The sequence below is a fragment of the Penaeus vannamei genome, chromosome 31 (assembly GCF_042767895.1).
Source record: "Penaeus vannamei isolate JL-2024 chromosome 31, ASM4276789v1, whole genome shotgun sequence".
NCBI classification, from domain to species: domain Eukaryota; kingdom Metazoa; phylum Arthropoda; class Malacostraca; order Decapoda; family Penaeidae; genus Penaeus; species Penaeus vannamei.
The window spans coordinates 4,078,764-4,089,821 of record NC_091579.1 but is presented as its reverse complement, the minus strand read 5'-3'; the positions used below and the strand labels follow the sequence as shown (position 1 = coordinate 4,089,821).

Sequence of the window (11,058 nt, the reverse complement as noted above, 5' to 3'; positions counted from 1 at the left end):
AAAGCAGTTTAAAAATATATATATATAAAACCAGGAAAATATGTTGGGAGATACAAAAAATTAGGCTCTTTAGTCCCTTGAATGTCTCACCTTGTTTTGATATTTACATCCTACACATACACTAAAATTTTTAACATCTTCCTTTTCAAACTGAAAACTGGCTTTATGTAAGCCATTAATAGCATTATTTATTACTAAATAATTCATGGTGCATTTTGGGTCTCATCAAATGTGCTCTTCATTTCATATTTAAGTGTGTGTATATGTATGTAAGTTGCATGCATTGTATATGTATATGATAATATATACATACACATACATATGTATATGTATATATTTGGAATTATGTCACAAACTAATTTTTTTTTTTTTTTTACCTTATTAACCAAGTTATATCAGCCACTTTGTTTTCTGCCATATTCTTAAAATACTATTGGTATGAATACATATGCTGCGCTCAGTATGATGTCCAACTACTTGGATTTGAATTGCAATGTCAAAGAAAATGACTATGAGCCCTTTGTTATATCCTGTGAAGTCAAATTATGGAGAAAATTTACCTTTTGACGTTTGTTTTTGTACCATCTTGTGTAAAACTGTCACAGATGCTTTGTAAAATGCTGCTTGTATTTATTAATAAACACCGCAACAAAGAGTTTTTTTCTTTATAGTTGCCATATTTACTTGTACAGTAATAGAATCAAGAAATTCCAAAAGCATCATATTTAACCTTTTCTCCAACGAACAATAATGAAATGCTAATTATGGTGCTAGTGTCACAGCTCCCAAATCATTCATATTCATCATTAAACTTTATTTGATTTATTCCTCCATAATCTGGATCAGGGTACCACTTACATGTCAAGACAATGTATATGATCATAGAAAAGATATATTTTAAGCCCCATTCCTTCCTCAGGCCTTGAATCATTATTGTGAGACTATTATTGAAATATCACTTGACAACTCTAGTCTTCTTTCTTTGTTAGTTCATCACTTGAAATGAAACTGAGTAGTAGTAGTTAACTGTTCAACTTCAGTATGCTTCCATATAAGGTACTGCTACATTACATGTATACAGTTGAAAATGTCATATTGAGGTGTTGGGTCTTACAAACATTTTCTCAATTAACACAATGGTCACACCATATATTGTGTGAAAGATCTAGCAAAATGTCAATGAATTTTAAGTTAATTTCTTATTTCATTCTGGTGCTTTTAACAAAACACCGCAGTTGCAATATCAATATTGATCTTGTGTGAAATTGTAAACATTTAAGACATAAGAACATCAAATCTAACAATCATAACATTGGAAAAAGGGTTGAGAATTTTGAATTGCTTATTCACTTATACACTGTGAAGAGTAAAACAAAAACGAATATACTTGAGTTGATACACAAAGAACTCACTTGACAACTCAGATTTTATATAAAAGGGTGATGAAAAAATGTCTTTGTATTATGGAGATCCTGAATTTTTTATTCAATACAGCAGCACTAGTTTCCGGAAAGAACAATCGGTAGTTTCACTTCTTTTAATGGCTATCATGGCTGGTGTACAATTTACAACCTCATTAAAAACATGATTATTAGTAAAGAGCCTCCCAAAATAACAAACTATTCCTAAATAGAAATAAATACATACAAACACAAGGTTATGGAATGAAAGAATGAAGACATAAGACTTTGTGGAGTTGGGACATTTTATTTTCTTTCCAAAACAAGCTAAAATCAGCTGCCTGCATATTCATATAATAATAATTATAATAATGATTTATTCAGTTGCTATAATACAGATGTATATAAAACAGTGCTAAGCTGTGATTAAAAAATGAATGTGTAGCTAATAAAACAATCCACCTTCTAGCAGCAGGAGAAGATAAAAGTGGTCCTACAACAACCACCAGCATCTCCAGCTGAATGTCAAATTTCATGTCAGTGACAAAGTCGCTTCCCTACAATTTTACAGCCATTGAATGTCTTCTGAGCATAGGTGCTCAAGGCGTATTACATAAAATAAAGACATGACACAGGCAAATCAGCTGGATGACGCAAATGGTGACCCAAGCAATTGACCAGTCACAGCTATCGGTATCAACAAATAATTTCTTTTCTGGACACAAGTTCAAGGTTTAACAGGAAGAATGAAGATGCCACAGACCAGGAGAGCAAGTCTTCTGATACTGATGAGGGACAGAAATGACAACTGACAGGAGAGCATCCCAGCAGATACTGTGGTCCTTCCATTCCTAATAGTTGAGGTCAGACTCGTAAAAAAAAAAAAAAAAAAGCAGAAGGTTTTTCACTTCCATGTAACCTCCTTATGTGAGGTCTAAAATGGAACAAAATTAGGGTTGGGAAGATCAAAAGAGCCATCTACTAGTCTCTCTTTCATCTTGTGAACCATTTGGTGCAAATGGTGAGACTTGGTGGGGTGAGATGAGAGACCGCTGATCCGACAACTATCCGTGGAAGGACGATAGTAAAAGGAGAATGGGCTGGTGTTGCACTCATTCATCCACATGAAGAAATAAAATGAATCATAGTTAAATAACCCTTCTTAGTCTGCAAGTCAGGGTGTGCCAAGACTGTAAAATCACTTATGATTGTACATTACTAAATTCTGTATGAGTTGGCACAAGCTGACCTGGGGACTTGTGCCTTTTAGAGCAGGTGGGTATCGTTATGAAACAACCAAGACATTACATACATCACTGGTGTACTGTTTGTCTGCATTTTAACTTCTGCATGATAGCAAGTTTCACACATCCATACACACTATCACTCGCATCAAGCATTGACATGAAGGTGTTCATCAGCATCTAAAACTTGACTTGAGGCACTCTAATGAAAGCTGAAGTTGACCAGCTACAATAACCTGGGATTAACAAAAGGATCCAAATCATATAGAGAGCCTAACAGATATCAATAAAATATTCAAATTTTCATCATCACAAAGCTATTAATTTTTTTAGCTTCATCTTGAAACCTAAAACTGTTTTGGTGAAAATCTACATACTACAAATAGTACCACTAAAAATTACACAATAAAGTATAGCTTTCATCACTAACACTGCCTTATCTGTAAAACTGAATGAAAAGAAAGGGAGAACATAGAAATAGGCTGACAGGGAATTTAGGTTGACAAGTCTTGGATCCGATGAACAATGTCAGCAGCACGCCTCTCGCCAGCACCATGAAGGGGCTCCCACAATATATTCCTCTTTGCTATCTACAGATTCTGGCAGTGTCTGAAAAAATAATGGCCTAAAAATAAGTTATCAGTCTAATTGCAACAAATGAATGCACTTAAATTTTTTTTTAAATATTAAATTTACATATGCATTATCTCTCAAAAGTTATCATACACTTAAGTTTATCCTCCTTAACTCAAAATACTTTGGCTTCCAGCTCATCAATATAATTAACAGAAGCAATGAGACAAAGTGCTGCTTACCAGCATTGGTCTACCAGAGACGGGAGTCTATGAAGGAAATGGGGACTTGGGGCACTAGTGGTGGGCAGCCTCCTTCTCCTTCTTCTTGTCCTTCTTCTTCTTCAGGAAGCTTGGGGTACGCAGGCCCTTCTTCTTCTTCTTCTTGTCCTTGGAGATTGAGTCATCTGTTAGGGAGGTGTCCTTGGTTGGAGAGCCCTGTGGAACAATTGGTACCATATTAGTAGACCTCCAGATAAATTGTTGGTGGAAATTTTACTGAGTCTAAAGCCTCTCAGACACTATATTTCAATAGTTTTCTTTTCCAATACAACCCAATTTATGTACTTCAACAAAATGTAAACATCCAATAGCCAAAGCTTCTGTAAAACATACCTCTTTACTGCTTTGCGAGAGAGTGCTGTGGTGTGCCTCTGTATCATCACCATTGGCTACTGTCTCCCCTGGAAGAGAAAGTGTATTTTCATTATTTTTATGCCAATGAGTCTTTCATGTAACCAGAGGTGGAGGATTCAATAAACTAATGAAATCAAAAATTGAGAATCATAAAATTTGAAGAGAAAAATAAAACAAAAAAATGTGTAATGGTACCACACCTCATCTACCAAAATCATCACTCCCAGCATTCCAAAGGTACCATAACACATTATATGAACTCCCTCCAACCAGGTCAACATTTTCTCACACATTTACAGCAAAAAGTTGAAATCTGAAAACATTAGTGATTAACTGGATTATGCAATCATCAATCTTGAGCAAAATTTCATTTTCAATATAAATATAGTAAACAGTAAGACTAATCTACATCACACTGTAAACAGGTATTTTACAGCTGTTAGGGTGAGCCAAGGTGCAGTAGTAGAAATTAAATTAATTAAAAAAGGCATTTCTCTAAAGTAATGCTATATGATAATAAAAGCTAAAATAACTAAACCTCACAGAGCAGGAGAAACGAAGCAAGAAAGACGGCAAAGCAAAATGGGAGAAATTTGTTTTTCATTTTTATATTGAATTGCTACCCACTTTATAAATAAATCAGAAAAAAGAAATATATGTTGAGAAAGGTAGACTGAAGAAACAGAACTAAAATGACCTGTAGAAGGGCTGCAAATATTTGTAAACCTGAACACATTTCACCAGGTCTGCAAAGGTCCAATCACCTCCTCACAGGACATGAATGATTGAACATCATGCATACAAGATGTTTGTAATTATCATATTTTTAATCTTTTTCCTTAACATTAAAGTTATCTTCCTTTTTTCTTTTCTATTTTTTTACATCACTCACTGGAGTATATTCTCCTACTTACCTCTACTGTAACTGCTTCTTGAAACTCTATTTTCTATAATAATAATCATTAGTTTTAAAAAAATCTACATGGCAATTTTTTCTTCAGTCTTGATGCTATACTAATAATTCTTAAAACATGTTAAATAATTTATATGAATATCATGTGAAGTTTATCATTAGCAATTTAATATCACTTATGTGCTTAAATCATCAACAGATACTAAAGAACTTTAATGTCCTATCAAATGTATGGCAATACAATGAATTATTAATAAATCACTCACAATGAAAAATGCTTCTATAGATATATTTTTCCTTTATAATCTTAAGCCATACAGCTGCCAGTACTAGCATTGTACTGTAGATGTGAAAAACTGCTTTGCAACAATATTGTATAAGCAATACATGGCTCTGACAACTAAAATCTCCATCTAATGACAGCCTCTAAACATATCATACATGTTATCTAGGCAATCTAGGAAAAGGAAAACCAAAGGCTGATACATATAGATATACATATATATTATCTGCTTTATACATGTATATATATATATATGGTATGTAAGGTTCTGGAGAACGTACCCCCTCCAAGGAACTGTGAGACTTGCCGGGGAGGAAGAAATGCTGGATCAAAAACTTTTCATTTCTAAAATGTTTTCACCCATGTACAGTAAATAAAAATTTGTCAGGTAAAAATGTATTGTCTTATATTACTTCTTTTAAACATTTTGAAAACATTCATAAGATATAAACAAAAAGTTAAAACATTAAAAAGACAATGCTTCAAAAATATTAACAGTAACTCTCCATCTCGCAAATTCTTTTATATCAAACATCACCATAACTCGCTCACATTTCTTTTTTTTCTTAATCTCTGGCATAACAAATTCTAACATCAGTCTTTCTTGTCTTGTTCATGGATTACAGGACTATAATGTTATCTCAATCTTGCAAAAAAAAAAAAAGAATGAGAAAAAGTTCACAAATAATCATGACAAACTTACATGAGTTACTTTCAAAATAATAACAGTAAAATGAAAGTGGGCCTTCAAAGTTGTTCTTACCTTTACGAGACAGAGACCAAGAACGGCGCTGGAGTGCTGAGCGCTTCTCATTCGCCACTGGTCAACCAGACGGCAATAAAACAACAAACATGCATCTTTGGTTAGTTAAAATGCCATGCAGGTTGCAAATAGAAAACAAATGTGTATACTGACCACTATGAAATTGCAAACATGGAAGCAAAAAGAACAAAAGAAAGAAAAAAAAATCTAACTAAATTCACTAGTTAGCCATGATTGCAGGGACACATTGATCACATGAATAACTGACTAAAATAAAGAAGATACAAAGTCATAAAACTGAATAAAACTGAAGGCAAAAAAACTACTTTGTTAGTATCATGACTAAAGGCAAACTACAACAGGATAAAGGGGAGGGAGCAATCATAGCAAAAAGATCAGGGACTAAAACTAGAATGATATTTGTTCTCTAAAATACTAATATCTCATGAGGTCATAAGGTGGGACTATGTGTTTTTTGTCTAGTGTAACAGCAACAATTTCATACAAAATATGATTACTGATCAAGCAGATAACTGCCATAACTACTCTACGTTATTCAATATGAAATGAATGTTGGTATGTGGTATATACCTTCACTCTTATAGAATGCAGACTTGGAACGCTCCAGAGTGGGGCTCGGTTCCCGTGCCCTCATGCCATCTTCCTCTGCTTGTCAAAGGTGTATAAATAAAATAAGTTAGGAACCTACCCTACAAAAACATCCATAACCAAAGGTTAATTATCCAAAACAGATATTTCATGCTATTCAAAATGGAACAGAAATATAATCTGCATGCTAACAAACTTAATGACAAACATATTCATAATATAAAACCAACACTACCACATATCCTGAAGCTTTTACCATGCACTCATAATCAAAGGTACATACTCAGGTCATGCACAACCCATAGTAAAATAAATACCATCACCTACATGTTTTCTATGACTCCTGCAAAACAGACAAACAAACCACAACATCTTACCATTTTCATCACAACCTGGTGAGGTAAAGGACGGCTTTCCCTTTTAACATTAACCTTACATAAAAACTGAGCATCCTTTTCGAGACATCTTTTATGTAAATATTATTAAAACTTAATGTATACAAGTCAAGATAGTTTTTACATCATATTTCCTGTGAGGTTTTTAGATAGCAATATGGACAGACTAGAGAGCAATTCCAAGTTTGTTAATAATTTGCTCTACCTGGAAATTCAATTAGTTACCACAAAATACATAAAACAAGAGTCATAAAGGCGAACCACAGCCATGATCCTGCAATACCACTCATCATTATTATGCAGCAGAATGCCCCAAATGGTAGAAAGAGTAACAGAAGTTGAAATGTGTTTAGGAAGACTGTGGAACTTAGGGTTTTGGAAACCACTATAACCAAACTACATTCACTTTTTAAAGTCAATTTCATGTGGACGAAGAATAATTTGGCTTTGAATACCAATTAACAGCTTCTTATCAGCTGATGCTAAGTCAGCTAACACCTAAATTGGCCATGATTGTAAAGCCATATGCTAGTTCCAATGCTTTCTGTATGACAATGTGAGAAACAGGATTTTAAAAAGAGAACCAATACTACTAATGGAATGCTAATGCTAATTATGTTTAGTTATTTAAACATCTTATTTATGGAAAATAATAAGCAACCCTAATTATGAAGATTAAAGCCTGCATAAGATGATCTATGAAAAAAAAGGCTTTAACCATTACTAATGTAATATAATCTACAATTATTTTGTTTAAAGCGGAGTTTCCCTCAACCAAGTTTGAAGCACCCTGCCTGGTAAGTCATTAATGTTACTGTAGAGAGATTCAAAGCACACAATTGGGGGACATTTCTGATAGCACTATAGCCTGAGTGAGAGAGATGCAACACCACCTCCTCAATCATGATCAAGTACTCCCCAGCCATATGCTTGAGTCTCCCTCCAGTGCGAGCGCAGCCAGAGGAACATTTCCACATGGTCTTACTGGACCGTGATGCTGCCTTCAGCATCTTCTGAATCCCACGGGTGAGGGAGTTGGTGCGGGGGGTCAGCTGACCCTCACCCGCCTGGACAGTGGGGGAGCGGGACAAGGTGGCAGGACCAGAGGGAGGGGGTGTCACCTCCCCCTGGCCCCAGACGTCACCCCCTGCGACTGGAGGGAGCTGCGGATCTGCTATGGGGGAGCCATCTGGGGAGGGATAGGACCACAATACTGGCCAGTCCTTCAAACACACAATGCAAACAATGGCCAACAAAGTATACTCTGGGATTGGGAGAGGGAGCAGGCTGGGCAATCCTTTAACTAAAATAAAGTACTTACTGTCAACCATGATCATAAATAAATATTTGAACTCTTAATTCCATCTTCTCCCTTTTACACTATTCATGCTTCTACAAAGAGTAACAAACATGATACTTTATCAAGAATATCCTCATACAGCATAATTTGCCATAGTTGACAGTGAACGCTGATCCTTAACAGTCAAAATTATAAGGATTAATATCACACTTCACGCTTCAAAAAAAGTTAACCTTATCATAACCATTTCTAACACTAACTGCCTAGCAAAAAAAAGAAAAAGAAAGATCACAATGTTACTTCTAAAAATACACATGTAACTTTTTTAATAGACACACACACATGCATGTGTATGTGTGTAAAAAAAATCAGTGTATAAACAATGAGTAAACATTCTCTGTAAAATGATCACACAGCAGCACAGAAGGCAGTGAATGTTAGACATGGAGGCGCATGGGCTCCCTGCACACATCCGGCAGGGTTACCTCTCGACGGTAGCATTTTCATAGTGGCCTGGACCCTCTGGGGGGGGCCCACTGGTACCCCTGGGCCCGCTGTGGGCTTCTTCGGAATGTTGGGTTTAGGGGGGAGACTTGGCTTTTGGCGAACTCGTTCTCCATCTACTGTGCAACACAAGAGTATTGGGAGACCCAACTTTGATGGCATAGATCTACATACCTATTTTTCTTTAATCAAGCTACTTCCAAAATATGTCAATGCTTTGAACACTGAGGGAAAACAGAAGTTACTTCCCAAAACATTAAGATATAAACAGAGGATAATAGAATATATTGAAGAATTTTACATAAGAGCTGGTATGCTATACAAATATAAAACAGCATGAGCATTTAAACCATTCCACCAAATACTAAGAATTATTTACACATTTCTGTGGTGTATTATCTATACAGTATTATACATTTCAATACAGGATACTAATAAAAACTTGAAACTTCATTATAATCATCCTCTCAAAAACCTACTCTACATCAAAGATATCAGCTATTCAGCATATAAAAGAATGCTGTCCCAAATAAAATGCAAGTTGGTGCTTTAGCAAGTAAACAAGTATGACTGCATCCTATGATTAGCACATAGAGATGACCAGTTTGCTCAATCAGTTTAAACACTGGGACATTAACTAATACTTTTAAAGGCCTCATAGCTTGTTGGGTTAATCAGATCACATTTTTTCCTTCACCCACTCTGTTAGCTTCATTCACATAAATTTCCATTACAACGTAATTTTTAGTTCCACATACATTTTTTTACTATATACTATGGAAAACAAAAACATAAAAAAGCCATAATATACATATGTAGGATCAATCAATATCTCAAGTTAAAAGTATTAAGAGCATTAATAAACACTGTGATTCTGACTTCCAAGACCATGCTACAAGTGCCAAGTGTCAGTATTGGACTTGCTAACTATTGCTAGACGCAAAAGGACAATTTCCAAAGGAACAAGTAACAAAAGCAGCCATTCATAACCTAAACACTACACAGCTTGGACAGAAGACCTTACAAGATGGTGACCTTGGTGGACTGGACCAGGAACTTTGCTTTATTTGTACTTTTTTCTCTTTTTTGCTTATTGTATGACATCTTAAGAAAGCACCACTCAAGGAAATCATAGGGTATTTCCTGGCCTCTTTTTTTCTTTTTTTCTTTCCTTAACCACATTTCTCTGAGTGAGTAATAATTCTTCATCATAACTGAATAGAACAAAAAAAGAGGAAATGGGAAAAACGTCCAGCAAAACAGACTGAGAGACGCATCACTTTTTATGTCACATGGTATTTTGCGCCTTGTCTTCTGCCTGGACACTGGCTTAAAAAAATCTGAGGTTATTTGGGCCGGCGAATCCTTCCAAGCTCCACCATCGTTAGCTTTTTAGCGGACGAATCCCACACACTACTGATTTAGCAGACAAATTAAAATACCCTACTGACCATCGCTCAGGACGACAGACTGTGCTTTGCTTGCTCTTGGTGCCTGTTTTGTTTCCACCTTCAACACCCGACCACTGGAGGCTGTGTGTACCAATCACATGCTTGTTATCAGTCTGTTTACCTACTAACTCTCTCACCAGTTATCTTTCCTTTTCTTGTGACTAAATAAAAAGGAATGAAAGAAAGATAACATTCAAAAGAGTACTATTCAAGTTTGAGCTCACATGTGGCAGCAACTGATGTAAGCCTCTGAAGCTGGCTTTACTTGTGAATATATTGAACTGTTAAAAACCCTAGAGGATATATCCATTTCTCTCTCTCTTTTTCTTTGTCTTACTCTTTCTCTTTCTATGTCTCTCTCTCTCTCTTTTGTGTGCATGTGTGCGTGTGCGTGTGCGTGTGTGTGTTTGTTTTATGTGTGTGTGTGTGTGTGTTTTATGTGTGTTTTATGTGTTTTATGTGTTTTATATGTGTTTTGTGTGTGTTTTGTGTGTGTTTTGTGTGTGTTTTGTGTGTGTTTTGTGTGTGTTTTGTGTGTGTTTTGTGTGTGTTTTGTGTGTGTTTCGTGTGTGTTTCGTGTGTGTTTCGTGTGTGTTTCGTGTGTGTTCTGTGTGTGTTCTGTGTGTGTTCTGTGTGTGTTCTGTGTGTGTTCTGTGTGTGTTCTGTGTGTGTTTTGTGTGTTTTGTGTGTTTGTGTGTTTTATATGTGTTTTATGTGTGTTTGTGTGTTTTATATGTGTTTTATGTGTGTTTTGTGTGTGTTTTGTGTGTGTTTTGTGTGTGTGTGTGTGTGTGTGTGTGTGTGTGTGTGTGTGTGTGTGTGTGTGTGTGTGTGTGTGTGTGTGTGTGTGTGTGTGTGTGTGTGTGTGTGTGTGTGTGTTTTTGTGTGTGTTTTTGTGTGTGTGTTTTATGTGTATGTGTCAAAATTGCTGAAATCCAATAAAATATCAAAAGTTTTCTTTCCCATAATTGGTGTCAGAGAGAAACAG

The 11,058-nt window shown here is 35.6% G+C and overlaps 1 protein-coding gene across 24 annotated transcripts in view; it reads right to left on the bottom strand.

Annotated features, from left to right (window-relative positions):
* Positions 1-1,687: 1,687 nt before the first annotated feature.
* hts (adducin 1-like protein hts) overlaps positions 1,688-11,058 on the bottom strand; it is a 57,989-nt gene continuing 48,618 nt past the window's right edge. For 3 of the 24 annotated variants that reach the window (XM_070143669.1, XM_070143690.1, XM_070143666.1), the window contains 8 exons: positions 10,071-10,151; positions 8,601-8,738; positions 7,801-8,004; positions 6,403-6,477; positions 5,812-5,868; positions 3,832-3,899; positions 3,460-3,654; positions 1,688-3,253 (listed from right to left, as the gene is read on the bottom strand). In XM_070143669.1, coding sequence (XP_069999770.1) covers positions 3,514-3,654; positions 3,832-3,899; positions 5,812-5,868; positions 6,403-6,477; positions 7,801-8,004; positions 8,601-8,738; positions 10,071-10,151 — 764 coding nt within the window. In that variant the 3' untranslated portion in view covers positions 1,688-3,253; positions 3,460-3,513. Of the gene's footprint in view, positions 3,254-3,459; positions 3,655-3,831; positions 3,900-5,811; positions 5,869-6,402; positions 6,481-7,800; positions 8,005-8,600; positions 8,739-10,070; positions 10,152-11,058 lie in introns of all 24 variants that reach the window. The other 21 variants (XM_070143682.1, XM_070143678.1, XM_070143687.1 and 18 more) reach the window with 18 other exon arrangements.